This window comes from Aquarana catesbeiana, linkage group LG13, assembly GCF_042186555.1.
Source record: "Aquarana catesbeiana isolate 2022-GZ linkage group LG13, ASM4218655v1, whole genome shotgun sequence".
Lineage (NCBI taxonomy): Eukaryota > Metazoa > Chordata > Amphibia > Anura > Ranidae > Aquarana > Aquarana catesbeiana.
The window spans coordinates 96,473,786-96,494,911 of record NC_133336.1 but is presented as its reverse complement, the minus strand read 5'-3'; the positions used below and the strand labels follow the sequence as shown (position 1 = coordinate 96,494,911).

Here is a 21,126-nt window from a genome sequence, read left to right as displayed (position 1 = left end):
ATATATATATATATATATCTATCTCTATATCTATCACACACACAAATACGGTATATAGGGAGCTGTTCTGGTAGGTCTTTCCTGACATTTTCTTAGTCGCATCTTACAGTAAAAGCCATGGACCACAAAGAGCTTCCAAAGCATCAGAGGGATCTCATTGTTAAAAGGTAACAGTCAGGAAAAGGGTAGAAAAGAATTTCCAAGGCGTTAGATATACCATGGAACACAGTGAAGACAGTCATCAAGTGAAGAAAATATGGCACAACAGTGACATTACAAAGAACTGGACGTCTCTCCAAAATTGATGAAAAGATGAGAAGAAAACTGGTCAGGGAAGCTGTCAAGAGGCCTACAGCAACATTAAAGGAGCTGCAGGAACATCTGGCAAGTACTGGCTGTGTGGTACATGTGACAACAATCTCCCGTATTCTTCAGATGTCTGGGCTATGGGGTAGAGTGGCAACACATAGGCCTTTTCTTAGGAAGAAAAACATCCAGGCCTGGCTAAATTTTGCAAAAACACATCTGAAGTATCCCAAAAACGTGGAAAAATGTGTTATGGTCTGATAAAACCCAAGGTTGAACTTTTTGGCGATAGTTCCAAAAGATGTTTGGCTCAAAAACAACACTGCACATCACCAAAAAAACACACCATACCCACAGTGAAGCATGGTGGTGGCAGCATCATGCTTTGGGGCTGTTTTTCTTCAGCTGAAAGAGGGGCCTTAGTCAAGGTAGAGGGGATTCTGAACAGTTCCAAATACCAGTCAATATTGGCACAAAATCTTCAGGCTTCTGCTAGAAAGCTGAACATTAACATCTTTCAGCATGACAACAACCCAAAGCATACATCCAAATCAAAGGAATGGCTTCACCAGAAGAAGATTAAAGTTTTGGAATGGCCCAGCCAGGGCCCAGACCTGAATCCAATTGAAAATCTGTGGGGTGATCTGAAGAGGGCTGCGCACAGGAGATGCCCTCGCAATCTGACAGATTTGGAGTGCTTCTGCAAAGAAGAGTGGGCAAATATTGCCAATTCAAGATGTGCCATGCTGATAGACTCATACCCAAAAAGACTGAGTGCTGTAATAAAATCAAAAGGTGCTTCAACAAAGTATTAGTTTAAGGGTGTGCACACATATGCAACCATGATATTTTAGTTTTTTATTTTTTACTTCCCGCCACCTAAAAGATTTCAGTTTGTTGTTCAACTGAGTTGTACAGTTTATAGGTCACATTAAAAAAGGTGGAAAAAGTTCTGTAATTTAATCACACATACACACACACACACACACACACACACACACACTAGTTTGTAGACACTATAACTTTTGTGCAAAACAAACAATCAATATACATGTATTTATTTATTTTTTACCAAAAATAGCAGAATACAGATTGGCCTAAAATTAATGAAGAAGTTTGATTCTTTACATTTTTTTTTTTTATTGGTAATGTTTTATAGCAGAAAGTAAAAAATATTGTTTTTTTTTTTTTAAATTGTCAGTCTTCTTTTGTTTATAGCACAAAAAAAAAAAAAAAAAAAAAAAACAACACACAGAGGTGATCGAATACCACCAAAAGAAAGCTCTAAGTTTTAATTGGGTACAGTGTCGCACGACAGTGCAATTGTCAGTTAAAGTAACGCAGTGCCACATCGCAAAAAATGGCCTGGTCATGAAGGGGGTTAAATCTTCCAGAGCTGAAGTGGTTAATTGACTGACTCCACTACAGATTTCTTTACACTCTACACCCATGTGACACCAAGACAAGGTCCTAGGGGGACAGGTGTCACCATAGAGGTAGAGACATCATCAAAACATCAGTTTCTACCATTTCTCTACTACAAAAATATTTTGCTGCAGTCTCTGTAACTGGATATTTCTCCACGCTTCCTATTCCTGTAACAAACACACTGCAATAGGAAAATACAGTTCTAACCTACTTTGTTTAACAGCTCTAGCTCTGGTTCAGCAGTTAGACTGTCAGACCTTTACAGAGAGACCTCTTTTTCCACACAGAAAGCAAGAGTTCTTCTCTGCAGCATGTCTGCTTTCTAAAGAAATAAAATTCTAAGACTGCACACCTTTTGCTTTGATGCATCTGACATGTCCAGTATCTCACAAAAGTGAGTACACCCCCCACATTTTTGTAAATATTTTATTATATCTTTTCATTTGACAACACTGAAGAAATGACACTTCGCTACAATTTAAAGTAGTGAGTGTACAGCTTGTATAACAGTGTAAATTTGCTGTCCCCTCAAAATAACTCAACACAGCCATTAATGTCTAAACCGCTGGCAACAAAAGTGAGTACACCCCTAAGTGAAAATGTCAAAATTGGGCCAAATTAGCCATTTTCCCTCCCCGGTGTCATGTGACTCGTTAGTGTTACAAGGTCTCAGGTGTGAATGGGGAGCAGGTGTGTTAAATTTGGTGTTATCGCTCTCACTCTCTCATACTGGTCACTGGAAGTTCAACATGGCACCTCATGGCAAAAAACGCTCTGAGGATCTGAAATAAAGAATTGTTGCTCTACATAAAGATGGCCTAGGCTATAAGAAGATTGCCGAGACCCTGAAACTGAGCTGCAGCACGATGGCCAAGACCATAGAGCGGTTTAACAGGACAGGTTCCACTCAGAACAGGCCTTGCAATGGTCGACCAAAGAAGTTAAGTGCATGTGCTCAGCCTCATATCCACAGGTTGTCTTTGGGAAATAGACGTATAAGTGCTGCCAGCATTGCTGCAGAGGTTGAAGGGGTGGGTGGTCAGCCTGTCAGTGCTCAGACCATACGCCGCACACTGCATCAAATTGGTCTGCATGGCTGTCGTCCCAGAAGGAAGCCTCTTCTAAAGACGATGCACAAGAAAACAGTTTGCTGAAGACAAGCAGACTAAGGACATGGATTACTTGAACCATGTCATGTGGTCTGATGAGACCAAAATAAAAATTTGGTTCAGATGGTATCAAGCGTATGTGGAAGCAGCCAGGTGAGAAGTACAAAGACAAGTGTGTCTTGCCTACAGTCAAGCATGGTGGTGGAAGTGTCATGGTCTGGGGTTGCATGAGTGCTGCCGGCACTGGGGAGCTACAGTTTATTGAGGGAACCATGATTGCCAACATGTACTGTGACATACTGAAGCAGAGCATGATCCCCTCCCTTCAGAGACTGGGCCGCAGGGCAGTATTACAACATGATAACGACCCCGAACAAACCTCCAAGATTACCACTGGCTTGCTAAAGAAGCTGAGGGTAAAAAGGTAATTGACTGGCCAAGCATGTCTCCAGACCTAAACCCTATTGAAAATCTGTGGGGCTTCCTCAAAAAGGAAGGTGGAGGAGCGCAAGGTCTCTAACTTCCACCAGCTCCATGATGTCGTCATGGAGGAGTGGAAGAGGACTCCAGTGGCAACCTGTGAAGCTCTGGTGAACTCCATGCCCAAGAGGGTTAAGGCAGTGCTGTAAAATAATGGTGGCCACACAAAATATTGACACTTTGGGCCCAATTTGGACATTTTCACTTAGGGGTGTACTCACTTTTATTGCTAGCGGTTTAGACATTAATGGCTGTGTGTTGAGTTATTTTGAGTGGACAGCAAATTTACACTGTTATACAAGCTGTACACTCACTACTTTACATTGTAGCAAAGTGTCATTTCTTCAGTGTTGTCACATGAAAAGATATAATAAAATATTTACAAAAATGTGAGGGGTGTACTCACTTTTTTTTGTGAGATATATATATATATATATATACATATACACATTATATATATATATATATATATATATATATATATATATATATATATATATATATATATATATATATATATATATATATATATATATATATATCTATATATATATATATCTCTATCTATCTATATATATCTCTATATAGGCGTATAACACATTTTTCCCTTAAAATCAGGGGAAAATCGTGGGTGCGTGTTATACGCCGATCCCCGCTGATTGTGAGCGGAGAGGAGCGAGTGCCGCCAACATACACAAAGCCGAGTGTACTCGGCTAGGCTCGGCTCGGCTCACAGTCACACCCAGTCCCGCCATTGGACCTGTGTTATGTCCATCATAGGGGCGGGACTGGGCAGGACTGCGAGAGGAGTACACTCGGCTTTGTGTATGTCGGCGGCGCTCGCTCCTCTCTGCTCACATTCAGCGGAGATCAGCGCCAGTTTTAAATAATCAGCCTGAAATGAGGCTGGGCAAGGCTGCAGAAGGACACTGATAAGGCTGCATCGATGGGCATTTAAATGTAAGTTTTTTTTTTCCTTAAACTTCCCTCCTAAAAGTTTTTTCCCGTAAAATTCCCTCATAAACTTGGGGTGTTATACACCGAATATCTGACTCTAGAGCAACATACTTGAGGCGCTGGGAACTTTTAAACTTGCAGGTGCCTCAGCTGGAGGAAGACTCCAGATGAGCTCAATAGTTATGGTGAGGTGGCTTCCCTCGATGGGAACCCAACTCAAACCCCAGAAATACAGAAAAGGAGTGTCAGACAAAAATTAGATAAGGATCAAAGAATTATTGATTGCAAAAAAAAAAAAAAAAACCAAACACACACACACACACACACACACACCAAAAAAACAGCCAAGGTGTGTTAGAGCAACACCACCAACTGTCTGCCATGGATAGCTCTGCTTTCCTTTAGCTTTTATAAAGTCATGTACTATTTGTGCCATATTTGACTCTGTTCTGGTTGTGTAGGAGATAGCTATGCCATATTGCAACTCACTGTGTCAGCACGCCTCTAATTTTGTGTTTCCTAGGGAGAACATCTACACAGTGGCTTTAGGTGAACCACAGAGCTGATAATGTGCTGCTGACCACTGGGACCAGGTTTACAGGATAAGAATTGCTAAGCAATCTAAGAAACTACCGACCCGTGTCCCATTTCCAGGCTAATTCAGCTCCTGCCAAGTTGATAGTCATGCCATTATTTGCCACCAGGACAAAACTACTTAACCCTTTTATACAAGGTGTGCTTCCATTCTTGCTTTAAGGAAGTATACAAAACAGAAACAGCACATATTCAGTACCTGGAATTACTGTAGATGTCAAGAGACTGACATGGCAAGCATGTAAAAGGAGCCACATGTCCCATCTCAGCCAAATGCTAAGGACTACTGATTTACAACTAGGTAGTGAGAGCATACATACCTCTTTCTGCATTCTGTAGTATTCATCAATTGCATACTGGTACTTGGGTGTACTGACTCCTAACACTGAGGCAATTTTCTCTCCTAGAAAGTCGCAAACTGAGGGAATAAAAAAAAAATTGAAATTTCATATGTACCAATGTCTAGAAAATATAAAGAGATTGTATACTTATCAATGTCTATAAAGATACAGAATCTGCATTAATGTACATACATTAGAACAAAGTGTTACATTATTCTAGTTCTGTCCTGGATTGACCCATTAATGTCCTTTAGGCTCAAGCAAATTTTACATAAAGCTTCTACCTCTTTATAGGATCAGGTGCCATTAGACATATCTATACATTATATGATCCATGTTCAGCTTTGCACTTCTTACATTGGAAGAAATAAGCAAACCATTTTTAAAAGTCTATTTGTCAATGTTAATACAGACTGCTTTCCTGGTTCACATACTGTTGCTTCTAAGACAATGGGCACTGGTCACATTATTGCAGTCAAAAGAGCGGAGAAATGGAAAACTGAGGCAGTACTGGTTAATCACATCAGCTCCACCTGAATACTGACTGTCCTATTTGTATGAGATGATTTAATGCTCCAGCATTTGGATACATGACTAACACTGGAGGGGCCAGAGGCTTCTCCAGGAAAGGTAGATAGTGGACAGCATCTGTCAGCATGATGAATTGTAAGTGTGTTAGAATTCAGGCAAGCTGTTAATACACAGATAAGTAGATTTATAAGAATATATACTTTAACCACTTAAGGACCGAGCCTCTTTTTTTAGATGTGTTGTTTACAAGTTAAAAACTTTTTTTTTTTTTTTAATAGAAAATTACTTAGAACCCCCAAACATTACATTTTTTTTCTAACACCCTAGAGAATAAAATGGCGGTCGTTGCAATACTCTGTCACATCGTATTTGTGCAGCAGTCTTACAAGCGCACTTTTTTTTTTTTTTAAAAATACACTTTTTTGAATTAAAAAAATAAGACAACAGTAAAGTTAGCCCAATTTTTTTTATATTGTGAAAGATAATGTTACGCCAAGTAAATTGATACCAAACATGTCATGCTTCAAAATTGCGCCCGCTCGTGGAATGGCGACAAACTTTTACCCTTAAAAATCTCCATAGGCGACGTTTAAAAAAATTGTACAGGTTGCATGTTTTGAGTTACAGAGGAGGTCTAAGGCTATAATTATTGCTGTCGCTCTACTGATCGCGGCGATACCTCACATGTGTGGTTTGAACACAGTTTACATACGCGGGCACTACTCACGTATGCGTTCGCTTCTGCACTTTATTTATTTTATCTATTTTTCCACTTTGAAAAAAAATAAAACAAAAATTTTTATATATATATATATATATATATATATATATATATATATATATATATATATATATATATATATATATATATATATATATATATATATATATATATATATTTTTATTCCTATTACAAGGAATGTAAATATCCAGAAAAAAAAAGCATGACAGGTCCTCTTGAATATGTGATCTGGGGTCAAAGAGACCTCAGATCTCATATTTACACTAAAATGGAAAAAAAAAAAAAAAAAAGATTTAACCACTTCAGCCCCGGAAGGATTTACCCCCTTCCTGACCAGAGCACTTTTTACAATTTGGCACTGCGTCGCTTTAACTGCTAATTGCGTGGCCATGCAATGCAGTACCCAAATGAAATTTGCGTCCTTTTCTTCCCACAAATAGAGCTTTCTTTTGATGGTATTTGATCACCTCTGCCGGTTTTATTTTTTGCGCTATACACGGAAAAAGACCGAAAATTTTGAAAAAAAAATGATATTTTCTACTTTTTGTTCTAAAAAAAAATCCAATAAACTCAATTTTAGTCATACATTTAGGCCAAAATGTATTCGGCCACATGTCTTTGGTAAAAAAAATGTCAATAAGTGTATATTTATTGGTTTGCGCAAAAGTTATAGCGCCTACAAACTAGGGTACATGTTCTGGAATTTACACAGCCTTTAATTTATGACTGCCTATGTCGTTTCTTGAGGTGCTAAAATGGCAGGGCAGTACAAAACCCCCACAAGTGACCCCATTTTGGAAAGTAGACACCCCAAGAAAATTGCTGAGAGGCATGTTGAGCCCATTGAATATTCATTTTTTTTGTCCCAAGTGATTGAATAATGACAAAAAAAAAAAAAAATAATAATTACAAAAAGTTGTCACTAAATGATATATTGCTCACACATGCCATGGGCCTATGTGGAATTGCACCCCAAAATACATTTAGCTGCTTCTCCTGAGTATGGGGATACCACATGTGTGGGACTTTTTGGGAGCCTAGCCGCGTACGGGGCCCCGAAAACCAATCACTGCCTTCAGGATTTCTAAGGGCGTAAATTTTTTATTTCACTCCTCACTACCTATCACAGTTTTGAAGGCCATAAAATGCCCAGATGGCATAAAACCCCCCCAAATGACCCCATTTTGGAAAGTAGACACCCCAAGCTATTTGCTTTGAGGCGTGTTGAGTCCATGGAATATTTTATATTTTGACACAAGTTGCGGGAAAGTGACAAATTTTTTTTTTTTTTTTTTTGCACAAAGTTGTCACTAAATGATATATTGCTCACACAGGCCATGGGCATATGTGGAATTGCACCCCAAAATACATTTAGCTGCTTCTCCTGAGTATGGGGATACCACATGTGTGGGACTTTTTAGGAGCCTAGCCGCGTACAGGGCCCCGAAAACCAATCACCGCCTTCAGGATTTCTAAGGGTGTACATTTTTGATTTCACTCTTCACTGCCTATCAGTTTCGGAGGCCATGGAATGCCCAGGTGGCACAAACCCCCCCCAAATGACCCCATTTTGGAAAGTAGACACCCCAAGCTATTTGCTGAGAGGCATGGTGAGTATTTTGCAGCTCTCATTTGTTTTTGAAAATGAAGAAAGACAAGAAAAAAAATTTTTTTTTCTTCTTTTTTTAATTTTCAAAACTTTGTGACAAAAAGTGAGGTCTGCAAAATACTCACTATACCTCTCAGCAAATAGCTTGGGGTGTCTACTTTCCAAAATGGGGTCATTTGGGGTTTTTTTTTGCCACCTGGGCATTCCATGACCTCCGAAACTGTGATAGGCAGTGAAGAGTGAAATCAAAAATTTACCCCCTTAGAAAGCCTGAAGGCGGTGCTTGGTTTTCGGGGTCCCGTGCGCGGATAGGCTCCCAAAATGTCTCACACATGTGGTATCCCCGTACTCAGGAGAAGCAACAGAATGTATTTTGGGGTGTAATTTCACATATTCCCATGGCATGTTTGAGCAATATATCATTTAGTGACCACTTTGTGCAAAAAAAAAAAAAGAAATTGTCTCTTTCCCGCAACTTGTGTCACAATATAAAATATTCCATGGACTCGACATGCCTCTCAGCAAATAGCTTGGGGTGTCTACTTTCCAAAATGGGGTCATTTGGGGGGGTTTTGAACTGTCCTGGCATTTTATGCACAACATTTAGAAGCTTATGTCACACATCACCCACTCTTCTAACCACTTGAAGACAAAGCCCTTTCTGACACTTTGATTACATGAAAAAATTATTTTTTTTTGCAAGAAAATTACTTTGAACCCCCAAACATTATATATTTTTTTAAAGCAAATGCCCTACAGATTTAAATGGTGGGTGTTTCATTTTTTTTTTTCAAACAGTATTTGCGCAGCGATTTTTCAAACGCATTTTTTGGGGAAAAAAACACACTTTTTAAAATTTTAATGCATTAAAACACACTATATTGCCCAAATGTTTGATGAAATAAAAAAGATGATCTTAGGCCGAGTACATGGATACCAAACATGACATGCTTTAAAAAAATCCTTTAAAAGCCGTTACAGCTTTAGATTTACAGAGGAGGTCTACTGCTAAAATTACTGCCCTCGATCTGACCTTCGCGGTGATACCTCACATGCATGGTGCAATTGCTGTTTACATTTGACGCCAGACCGATGCTTGCGTTCGCCTTAGCGCGAGAGCAGGGGGGACAGGGGTGCTTTTTTTTTTTTTTTTTTTTTTTTTTCTTTATTATTTTTTTGCCTTTTTATCTTATTTTTAAACTGTTCCTTTCATAATTTATTTTTTAAATCATTTTTATTGTTATCTCAGGGAATGTAAATATCCCCTATGATAGCAATAGGTAGTGACAGGTACTCTTTTTTGAAAAAATTGGGGTCTATTAGACCCTAGATTTCTCCTCTGCCCTCAAAGCATCTGACCACACCAAGATCGGTGTGATAAAATGCTTTCCCAATTTCCCAATGGCACTGTTACATCCGACGAAATCTAAGTCATAAAATGCTCGTAGCTTCCGGTTTCTTAGGCCATAGAGATGTTTGGAGCCACTCTGGTCTCTGATCAGCTCTATGGTCAGCTGGCTGAATCACCGGCTGCATTCTCAGGTTCCCTGTTGAGACAGGAGAGCCAGAGAAAAACACGGAAGACGGTGGGGGGGGCATTCCCTCCCACTGCTTGTAAAAGCAGTCTAGAGGCTAATTAGCCGCTAGGATTGCTTTTACATGAAAGCCGACCGCTGGCTGAAAAGAATGATACCAAGATGATACCTAAACCTGCAGGCATCATTCTGGTATAACCACTCAAAGTCGTGAATGGTGTACCTGAAGACCAAAAAATGGTTAACAATAAAGCACAGTAAACGGTAAAGTATAAAAAAAATGCATACCTGAAAAGCAAACATGATAAAACATAATAACAATAAAACATTGCAGAATAGAATACAGTAAAAAAGAGCAGAACAATAGAGAGAGAGAGAACAATAAAACGACAACTATTTTTTTTTTATTTTATATTTTTGTTTGTGGTTTTTTTTTTTTTTTTTTTTTTTTTTTTTACACTTTTTTTTGTAACACTAACTTTTATAACTGTAACCGGTTCCAGGTTCGGGTCTCTCAAAATGCGATGGCATCTTGGGAGACCCTGTGAAAGTGTGCCTAGTCTGTGCAGTGCTGTACCCTACGCTAATACTCAACTAGTGTATGGTAGCGTTCAAAACATTCACCAATGCAAAGACCAGGATTGTCAGGACAGGAGGGACAATAATAGCGGGTGTCACGTCTATATCCGCGCTTGCTGCAGACACAACATCTTTTTTGGGGGGGTTCGTTGGGTAGGGGTACTCGGGAGGACATAAAGAAAATGCCTCTCGTGCAGCTGACTGCATTTGGTTGGGGATGTGAATGGGGGAAGTAAGGGCGCTGCAGAAGTGGTGGGTTCCCAATTATTAGGATTGGCGAATGCAGCAGGAAGGGCACTATGGGCACGACGGGCCTGTGTTTGTCTTCTTCTTGGTGGCAGCAGGACACTACTTGTGCTTGCCACCTCACCAGCTTGAACTGCACTTATGGGACTCGCCACGTCACCAAGTGTTACTGCAGTGCTGGTTTGACTACGACCGGGGTGTACTAGGCCGCTGGTGCTTGCCAGTTCACCAAAATGCTACCAAAAAAACTGTTAGCGATCGCAGGGATCAGGCCTGACTCTGCGAACGCTGCAGTTATGCGTTTAGTGTTTTGTGACAGTGATCGATTGATACTGCACTTGGGTGGGCTGGGCCGGGCCAGGCGGAGGGGCAAAACGCAGGTGCTAGCAGGTATCTGGGCTGATCCCGCTAACACTGCGTTTTTGGGAACCCTAAACTGCTGGGGACGCCAGCATAGATCTGATCGGATCAGATATTGATCCGTTCAGATACTATACCACTAAGGGAGGCGTATGCTGCGTGCGTGGGTGTTAGCGGTACTGGCGCTAACCTGATGCTGCCTGGGGCTGGTGCTTGCCAGTTCACCAAAACGCTACCAAAAAATCTGTTAGTGATCGCAGGGATCAGGCCTGACTCTGCGAACGCTGCAGTTATGCGTTTAGTGTTTTGTAAGTGACAGTGATCGATCGATACTGCACTTGGGTGGGCTGGGCCGGGCAAGGCGGAGGGGCAAAACGCAGGTGCTAGCAGGTATCTGGGCTGATCCCGCTAACACTGCGTTTTTGGGAACCCTAAACTGCTGGGGACGCTAGTATAGATCTGATCGGATCAGATATTGATCCGTACAGATACTATACCACTAAGGGAGGCGTATGCTGCGTGCATGGGTGTTAGCAGTACTGGCGCTAATCTGACGCTGCCTGGGGCGACGCATATCACCGCCGGGCGATCAGGGGGCTAAACCTTTATTCGGTAATAAATGGCGGGTGCCTTGACACTATAAAAAATAAACAAACTAACCAGCGTCAACCGTAACACTTATACAGTGATCAGTGGTGAAAGGGTTAACTAGGGGGCAATCAAGGGGTTAAAAGCTTTATTAGATAGTATATGGGGGTCCCTGTCGCTATAAAACGCTGACGGCGAACCTAAATATTTACGTCCCTAACTAGCGTCACCAGCGACACTAATACAGCGATCAGAAAAATGATCGCTTAGCGACACTGGTGACGGGGAGTGATCAAGGGGTTAAAACTTTATTAGGGGGGGTTAGGGGGGTATCCTAGACCTACAGGGGGCCTAACACTCACTGACCTAACACTTCTAACTGTCACAAACTGACACCATGCAGTAATCAGAAAAAAAAAAAAAAAAACACTGCTTGGTGTCAGTTTGACAGGGGGGGGAGGGGTGCTTGGGGGTGATCGGGGGGGCGATCGGGGGTGTAAAGTATGCCTGGCATTTTCTACTGTGTGTGTGTGTGTGTGTGTGTGTGTGTGTGTGTGTGTGTGTGTGTGTGTGTGTGTGTGTGTGTGTGTGTGTGTGTGTGTGTGTGTGTATATATATATGTTTTGTGCACTTACATGTCTTCTCTCCTCGGCGCTGGAACGGAAACTGCCAAGCCGAGGAGAGATGACATCACATCCTCTGCCTGTGTGTACTATACACAGGCAGGGGATGTTTCTCATTGGCTGGGAGCGATCGCGAGGGGGGGGCCACGATCGGATGGCCTGGGCACCGGGGGGGGGGGGAGGGGGGTGTCCGATTGGACCCCCCGCCCGCGGGAAGGCAATCACCTACCAGGTACGTGATTTTGCCTGCCCGTGCCGCTCTGTTCACGTATATATGCGTGAGGCGGTCGGCAAGTGGTTAAAAAAAAAAAAAAAAAAAAAAGGCCCTTTGAGAGCTGTAGGCGTAAGCGACGTTTTGACGTCGCTTCCGCCCTGCAATGTCATGGAGATGGATGGGGGCGGCCCTCTCCCACTGCCGATAAAAGTGATCTTACGGCGAATTCACTTTTATCTTATAGCGGACCGCCGGCCGAGCACAAGGATACCGGGGTTATGGCAGCTAGCTGCTACCATAACAACGATATCCATCCTCAAAGTAAGGACGTATATCGGCATCCGGCAGTCCGGAAGTGGTTAATACCAAATTCCAAGCACAAAAAGCTGCTCACATAATGGCTATACATTATGTTAAAATGGTTGTAAAAGCTCAAGCATGAAGGAAAAAAAAAAAAAAAACAAACTTCTGAGTGCAGCAGCCCCCCTAATACTTACCTGAGCCCCATCCCAATCCAGCGATGTGCACAAGAGCCAGGGACTCTCCCTCCTCATCACAGGCAGGGAGCCAATGAGGAAAGAGGGGACGGGGCCGAGCGGCGGCCCTGTGTGTGAATGAACACTCAGAGCAGCGGCTCGGAAACAAACAGCTTGCTCTGTGGGCACTTGGTAGGAGCCTTTAATAGAGAAGTATGGGGTTCCCCCCCCTCCCTCATACTTACCTAGGTGGATGCAGCATTGGTCCCCCGGCGCCTCTGCACTGAGAGCTGAGCGATCGAACACCGCCGATGGCTCAGTTCTCTCAGCTCCCCAAGCAGAGAGCTGCTGCCTGTCAGTCAGCAGCTCTCCGCTCTGCCCCCCCCCCCTCCCCCCATGCTCACTGGAGTGCTGAGCTGTGGAGGGGCGGGGAGCGGCTGTCTTAGGCTCTCAGCGGCTCGCTGAGACAGGTATCAGTCCAGGCACCTAGCGGATCCAGACTGTGTCGAGATGATGCCGTGCCTGGACGGATTCCTGTGACCTCAACAGAGAGCAGACTTCAGTCCGCTCTCTGCGTAAAACGGGTCACGGGAGTGCAAAACTAATTGCACTCCTGTGACCAATAGGAGAAGCCCAGCCAAATGAGCTCAAGCTGGACTTCTCCTTTAACTTTTTTATTCAAACTCCACAAAATAATTATGTACAACAGTCCCCCTGCACATAAATTAGATTGGCAATTGCTATGTGTTAGAGCTAGATCATGTACGAGTCAGAACCTACTTAGGAATGATTACATCATATCTATGAACATTAACCAGTGTATGTGAAGAACATTATTCTGATAAATATCAAAATCTAATTGGCTGTAACGGCAAATGCATTTATACGAGTGTCTGTTTACGAGCTAATTTTCTATATTTACCCACATGACCTCTAGCATGAATCTCTAACTCAGGAACTGAAGACAAAGATCTTTCTGATCTGGCAACAGCTACAGTATCTCACAAAAGTAAGTACACCCCTCACATTTTTGTAAATATTTTATTATATCTTTTCATGTGACGACACTTTGTTACAATGTAAAGTAGGGAGTGTACAGCTTGTATAATAGTATAAATTAGCTGTCCCCTCAAAATAACTCAACACACAGACATTAAGTACACCCCTAAGTGAAAATGTCCAAATTGGGCCCAATTAGCCATTTTCCCTCCCCGGTGTCATGTGACTCGTTAGTGTTACAAGGTCTCAGGTGTGAATGGGGAGCAGGTGTGTTAAATTTGGTGTTATCACTCTCACTCTCTCATACTGGTCACTGGAAGTTCAACATGGCACCTCATGGCAGAGAACTCTGAGGATCTGAAAAAAAGAATTGTTGCTCTACATAAAGATAGCCTAGGTTATAAGAAGAAGTTGACTTTGGTAAATAGACGTATGAGTGCTGCCAGCATTGCTGCAGAGGTTGAAGGGGTGGGGGGGGGGATCAGCCTGTCAGTGCTCAGACCATATGTCGCACACTGCATCAAATTGGTCTGCATGGCTGTCATCCCAGAAGGAAGCCTCTTCTAAAGATGATACACAAGAAAGCCCGCAAAGCCCCTGAAGACAAGCAGACTAAGGTCATGGATTACTGGAATCATGTCCTGTGGTCTGATGAGACCAAGATAAACTTTTCTGGCTCAGATGGTGTCAAGTGTGTGTGGCGGCAACCAGGTGAGGAGTACAAAGACAAGTATGTCTTGCCTATAGTCAAGCATGATGGTGGGAGAGTCATTGTCTGGGGCTGCATGGGTGCTGCTGGCACTAGGGAGTTGCAATTCATTGAGGGAACCATGAATGCCAACATGTACTGCGACATACTGACACCGAGCATGATCCCCACTGGGCCGCCAGGCAGTATTCCAACATGATAACTACCCCAAACACACCTCCAAGACGACCACTGCCTTGCTAAAGAAGCTAAGGGGAAAAGGTAATGGACTGGCCAAGCATGTCTCCAGACCTAAACCCTATTGAGCATCTGTGGGGCATCCTCAAAATGGAAGGTGGAGGAGCGCAAGGTCTCTAACATCCACCAGCACCGTGATGTCCTCATGGAGGAGTGGAAGAGGACTCCAGTGGCAACTTGTTAAGCTCTGGTGAACTCCATACTCAAGAGGGTTAAGGCAGTGCTGGAAAATAATGGTGGCCACACAAAATTTTGACACTTTGGGCCCAATTTGTACATTTTCACTTAGGTGTCTACTCACTTTTGTTGCCAGCGGTTTAAACATTAATGGCTGTGGGTTGAGTTATTTTGAGGGGACAGAAAATTTACACTGTTATACAAGCTGTACACTCACTACTTTACATTGTAGCAAAGTGTCATTTCTTCAGTGTTGTCACATGAAAAGATATAATAAAATATTTACAAAAATGTGAGGGGTGTACTCAGATACTGTACAGGAGCAAACACTCTAAAGCTTAGGGAAAGACAACGTCATAGTGGGCACAGGATAGTGGCATTTTTCTAATGTGAACAACTGGACAGCCTTATTATTAAAAATTAGCATGTTTCTGTGAGTAGGGGTATATTAAAAAAAGAATCAGAGAAGATTGAATCTTTTTATTAATCACACTGAACATGATAGAATGGGTAAACTGCACAAATGCAGCTTAAATTGCACATATTAACGAATAGCAATGTACTGTATGTCCCCTAAATCAAAACACAAGGATTTCTCAAACTGGTCCACTTTTATCAATTCATATAAATTAATGTTTGCATATACAGTATGGTCAAACATGCAAATTGCCTAAACAATGTCATATATTCATGCCACACCTAAAAATTGTGGCAAGCAGAGGCAATGACCCCTGCAGGGAAGCATAGCTTGTAAAAGGTCCTTAATCATCTGTAATAGATCCACTACTGGTAGTATACTACCTGGCACACACATTCTATCTGAAAAAAACTGAGGAGCTCAGGAGAAGGTCGCTGTACTAACAACGCAATTTTAGTACAGCAATCTCCCCCCTGAGCTATTGTGTTCGGACAGAGGGAGTGCCCGCTACCAGAATGCACTCCCAGCCATTGGCTGCAAGCACTGATTGGATGCTGATCGGCAGATGTTTTTCTGGCATGCCCATTCTACAGAACCCAGACAGGCTGCTGTGCACAGGGGCCGAATGTCAGCCTGGCTTCTGTTGAACCCGCCGATATTCGGCCCGTGTGTACACAGCATAACATTAATACAACAGAGATCCAGATTCCCAATTACTGGGTTAAATGTCCAGATCCTCTGATGTTTAATGCTGCCAGCCATCGTCATGCAGTTTAGATACATATATTCCAATTAGCCAAATAAGGAGATCACTAAGGATTAAAAAACAAAATTTTGATTTACCAACCTGCCGTTTTTAACAGGATCCAGGCAAAGTAGTTTTGTCTGTTTTACCTAATGACCAGAACAAAGCACAACAATACCTGAAAGTGTTGATGTTGCTACTCTCAGCATGTAAAACCAGAGATACGGACCCCAGGTTAACTTTGACTGGAGGGGGGAAAAAAAAAAAACAAATAAATGAAAAACTTTATTACAATCATTATCAGGTCGTCTATGGCACAATGTAACTGAACAAAATACATGCATCTTACTTTGCAGTTAAAAAGATAATATAATATTAGAGAGCATACTTCTAAACATTCGCTAGAACATTTGCTGGTGAATAGTTTATAGCAGATTTGCCACTATTATATTTAACAATTTTTGTAATACCAAATATGGGCTTAAGGCCCCTTTCACACCAGCTGACCGATCAAAGTCCACCGGTCTGTTTTTCATGCTGACCCCATCGGACCACTCATTGCTCTATATGGATCAGCAAATGTCAGGGGACATGTGTCTGCTGACACCTGACACCATCCGATCCGGTACACTAAAAACCAGACAGACAGAAGAAGAAGAAGAAGAAGAAGACAGATTGGGAACCCCTCCAGCGGTTCAAAGTCGATGACAGTCAGGTGGAAAACGGACAGGCAGTTTCCATCTGACCAACCTATAGAGAAGAGCAGGTTGTGTCCATGTCCGCTCTGAATAGCGGTCGATATGTATTCTTCTACACATTTTTGGTAAAAAAAAAAAATTAAAAATTCCCAATAAGCGTATATTGATTGGTTTGCGCAAAAGTTATAGCGCCTATAAAATAGGGGATAGATTTATGGCATTTTTTATTATTATTTTTACTAGTAATGGCGGCGATCTGTGATTTTTATCGCGACTGACATTGCGGCGGACATATTGGACACTTCTGACACTATTTTGGGACCATTCACATTTACACAGCGATCAGTGCTATAAAAATGTACTGATTACTGTATAAATGTCACTGGCAGGGAAGGAGTTAACACTAGGGGGCGATCAAGGGGTTAAATGTGTTACCTAGGGAGTGATTCTAACTGTGGGGGGAGGGGGCTGACTAGGGAAGGAGACCGATTTGTGTTCATACTTAGTATGAACACACAATCGGTCTCCTCTCTCCTGACAGGACGTGGATCTGTGGGTTTACACACCCACAGATCCACGGTCCTGCTCTGTAACGAGTGACCGTGAGTGCCCGGCAGACATCGCGGCCACCAGGCACGTGCATCAGCTCCTTGGTGACGCGGCGCGCACGCCCCCCAATACCACCGGGAAGCCGAGTACGTCATATGATGCCCACCCAGGATGGGAGATCCCATCTGCGGACGTCATATGTCTATGGGTGGGTAGGGAAGTGGTTAAAAAGACCCCCGTGATGTTTGCACCTAATGCTATATCAAACAGTATTAGTAGTTATTGTAGGTTTTCTACATTTTTTTTTTCCACTTTGCTATGCCTTCCAGGTGCTTTCCCATCTTCAGTGTGGGTATCTGAAGCCCACAGGTATCTCCTTCTGGGATAAGGTGCTGCTGGTTACCCAGCATGCACCTCCAGATCTTGCGCATGCACATAAACTATAAAGCGTTTTTTCCATTGACTCCTGAGATTGATGAAACTCATATCCAAGACGCCAATGTGCAGCCAGGAATGACGTACCCCGCCCCGGCGAGGTACACCAGAAGGGGAGCATTCCCCTGTGCTAATTAGGTAGACTACTGAAGAAAAAAAAAATAAAAAAATAAAAAAAAATAAAAAAAAAAGGTCCAATCAGGAATTGTAAAGTGATAGTGAACAACATTCAAAATGTGGGTAGAACTCTGCTTCAAACAGTTACAGAAACCCCTTTTTTCTTTTTGGAATAAAGGTTTTAACTGAATAACAGCTGACCATTGTAGACACCTCGGTCAGTGTTAAATGGTTGGTCTTAACCCTCTAACTGCCACTTTTGCTGGACAGCCTGGTCTGTTAATTTAAAGAAAATTGAACAGCAACAGCGGGATACATTTTAGCATTTAATAATACAAGTTAAAGCTGGGCCCTGCTGAGGCCGTTTTAGATGGCATAACTCTGTCTATAGTATTGTTATTGAAATTTGTATCACTGTAACCGTCTCTATTATGTAGCAGCATTGCATCATGTTGATTGGCATCTAAACACCTCTGGATACAGTATTTAATTCAAAACATTGTAATGTCACTCTTCTTACATAACAAACATCATATAGCCCTATAACCAAAACTGCCTATAAACATCAGAGGGCTGTCTGACTTACAGATGTGATCTGACCACTAAAGGATCATAAAAATAAATAAGTGAATTTATAAACCTACATATTCAGATTGCACTGGCCTTTCTTGGAGGAAATAGTGCACTGGTCAGGTGAAGACCTCCATTGAATGGTTGTCTGAGGAAGTCTGCTGGTACAAAAAGGAATTCACACCCCTTGAAATTTTCCACATTTTGTCATGTTACAACCAAAAAAAAAAACTTAAATGTATTTTATTGGGATTTTATGCGATAGACCAACACAAAGTGGCACATAATTGTGAAGAGGAAGGAAATGATAAATGGTTTTCAAAATGTTTTACAAATAAATATCTGAAAAGTGTGGCGTGCATTTGTATTCAGTCCCCTTTACTCTGATACCCCTAACTAAAATCTAGTGGAACCAATTGCCTTCAGAAGTCATCTAATTAGTAAATAGAGTCCACCTGTGTGTAATTTAATCTCAGTATAAATACAGCTGTTCTGTGAAGCCCTCAGAGGTTTGTTAGAAAATCTTCATGAACAAACAGCATCATGAAGGCCAAGGAACACACCAGACAGGTCAGGAATAAGGTTGTGACAAAGTTTAAAGCAGGGTTAGGTTATAAAAACATATCCAGAGCTTTTAACATCTCACAAAGCACTGTTCAATCCATCATCCGAACGTGGAAAGAGTATGGTACAATTGCAAACCTACCAAGACATGGCCGTACACCTAAACGGACAGGCCGGGCAAGGAGAGCATTATTCAGAGAAGCAGCCAAGAGGCCCATGATAACTCTGGAGAAGCTGCAGAGATCCACAGCTCAGGTGGGAGAATCTATCTACAGGGCAACTATTAGTTGTGCACTCCACAAATCTGGCCTTTATGGAAGAGCGACAAGAAGAAGCCATTGTTGAAAGAAAGCCATAAGAAGCCCCATTTGCAGTTTGTGAGAAGACATGTGGAGGACACAGCAAACATGTGGAAGAAGGTGCTCTGGTCAGATGAGACCAAAATTAAACTTTTTGGTCTAAAAAGCAAAAACGCTATGTGGTGGAAAACTATCACTGCACATCACCCTGAACACACCATTCCCACCATGAAACATATTGGTGGCAGCATCATGTTGTGGGGATGTTTTTCTTCAACAGGGACAGGGAAGCTGGTCAGACTCAGTGGGAAGATGGATGGAGCCAAATACAGGGCAATCTTAGAAGAAAACATGTTAAGAGTCTGCAAAAGACTTGAGACTGGGGCAGAGCTTCACCTTCCAACAGGACAACGACCCTAAACATACAGCCAGAGCTACAATGGAATGGTTTAGATCAAAGCATATTCATGTGTTAGAATGGCCCAGTCAAAGTCCAGACTTAAATCCAATTGAGAATCTGTGGCAAGACTTGAAAATTGCTGTTCACAGAGGCTCTCCATCCAATCTGACAGAGCTTGGAGCTATTTTGCAAAGAAGAATGGGCAAAAATGTCTCTCTAGGTGTACAAAGCTGGTAAAGACATCCCCAAAAAGACTTGCAGCTGTATTTGCAGCAAAAGGTGGTTCTACAAAAGTGTTGACTCAGGGGGGCTGAATACAAATGCACGCCACATTTTTCACATATTTATTTGTAAAAAATGTTGAAAACCATTTATCATTTTCTTTCAACTTCACAATCATGTGCCACTTTGTGTTGGTCTATCACATAAAACCCCAAAATAAAAATACATTTATGTTTTTTGGTTGTAACATGACAAAATGTGGAAAATTTCAAGGGGTATGAATACTTTTTCAAGGCACTGTAGATCCTCATTTGAACTTGCTGAGAATGGCTGGGACCAGCAATAATCATTGAATATGTGCAGGCACCTAAACAAATGTATTTACTTAGCCCTAACTGATACACCAAAACAACTGCTAAAAGAACATTCACATCTAGTCATACCCCTCCTTTCTACAGATTCAGTAACAATCTTGCACCACAATAAGGTCTATGAAAATTCTTAGTAAAACTAACAAGAGCTGTTAAATAATTAAGACCAATTAGGTCATTCTATCTAGTTCTAGTGTTTTTCCTCTAAACTCAGAGTTGGCTGCAACTAAATTCTTAAGGCTGAACTCTGTTTGTCTAAATACAAGAGGCATGTGTATTCTTGAATCTTCTTCCCCTTTACGTATTTCTTCCAGATCTGTGCAGTAATCCAATGTAATAAATTCTGTAATAAAGGCCGATCACTGCTGCTCCGTCTTCTTGTGTAAGGTAAACGGTCTTTTGGAACATGCTACCTGTTCTACCCTTATTTAGGGTGGAGCATGTAATATGTTGCAGCTCATGCCCCCTGTGACAGCAGGCAGGGAGGGGTTCTTCTCCCCGCACCTGCTGTCATTTTTCGAAAAGAGTCGGGGCTCCGCCCACACAACCAGGTCATTCATTTGCAGTCTCCTGTGAATGAGTAAACAAGTACCGTCTTGCACTGTGGTAGACAGCTTCCAGTTGTGAATGAACTACAAGGACACTGATGAGCGCCCTTGTAGTTCATTCACGAGCCCTACAGCTTTCAAACTGTTCATATGGAGATACTGGCTGAAAGCTGTAGGGCTTGTCTGCAGAAGCCGAATATTGCACCTAGGATTTACTGATTTTAGGTCTTAATGCTTTCCAGACTTCTGCGGGAAAAAAATAAATGCAACTTTTTTTCTGCAAAAATATGTGAATTTATTATTTTTTCTATGAAGGTGAACTTATCCTTTAAATGGACTTGCTTCCACAG

General features: G+C 42.0%; 1 protein-coding gene across 1 annotated transcript in view; it reads right to left on the bottom strand.

Annotated features, from left to right (window-relative positions):
* Positions 1-21,126, bottom strand: part of FAM177A1 (family with sequence similarity 177 member A1) — a 39,429-nt gene that overhangs the window by 5,447 nt on the left and 12,856 nt on the right. Inside the window, exons 3-4 of the mRNA XM_073610657.1 lie at positions 16,182-16,248; positions 5,195-5,292 (exon numbers count right to left, since the gene is read on the bottom strand). Coding sequence (XP_073466758.1) covers positions 5,195-5,292; positions 16,182-16,248 — 165 coding nt within the window. The remainder of the gene's footprint in view (positions 1-5,194; positions 5,293-16,181; positions 16,249-21,126) is intronic.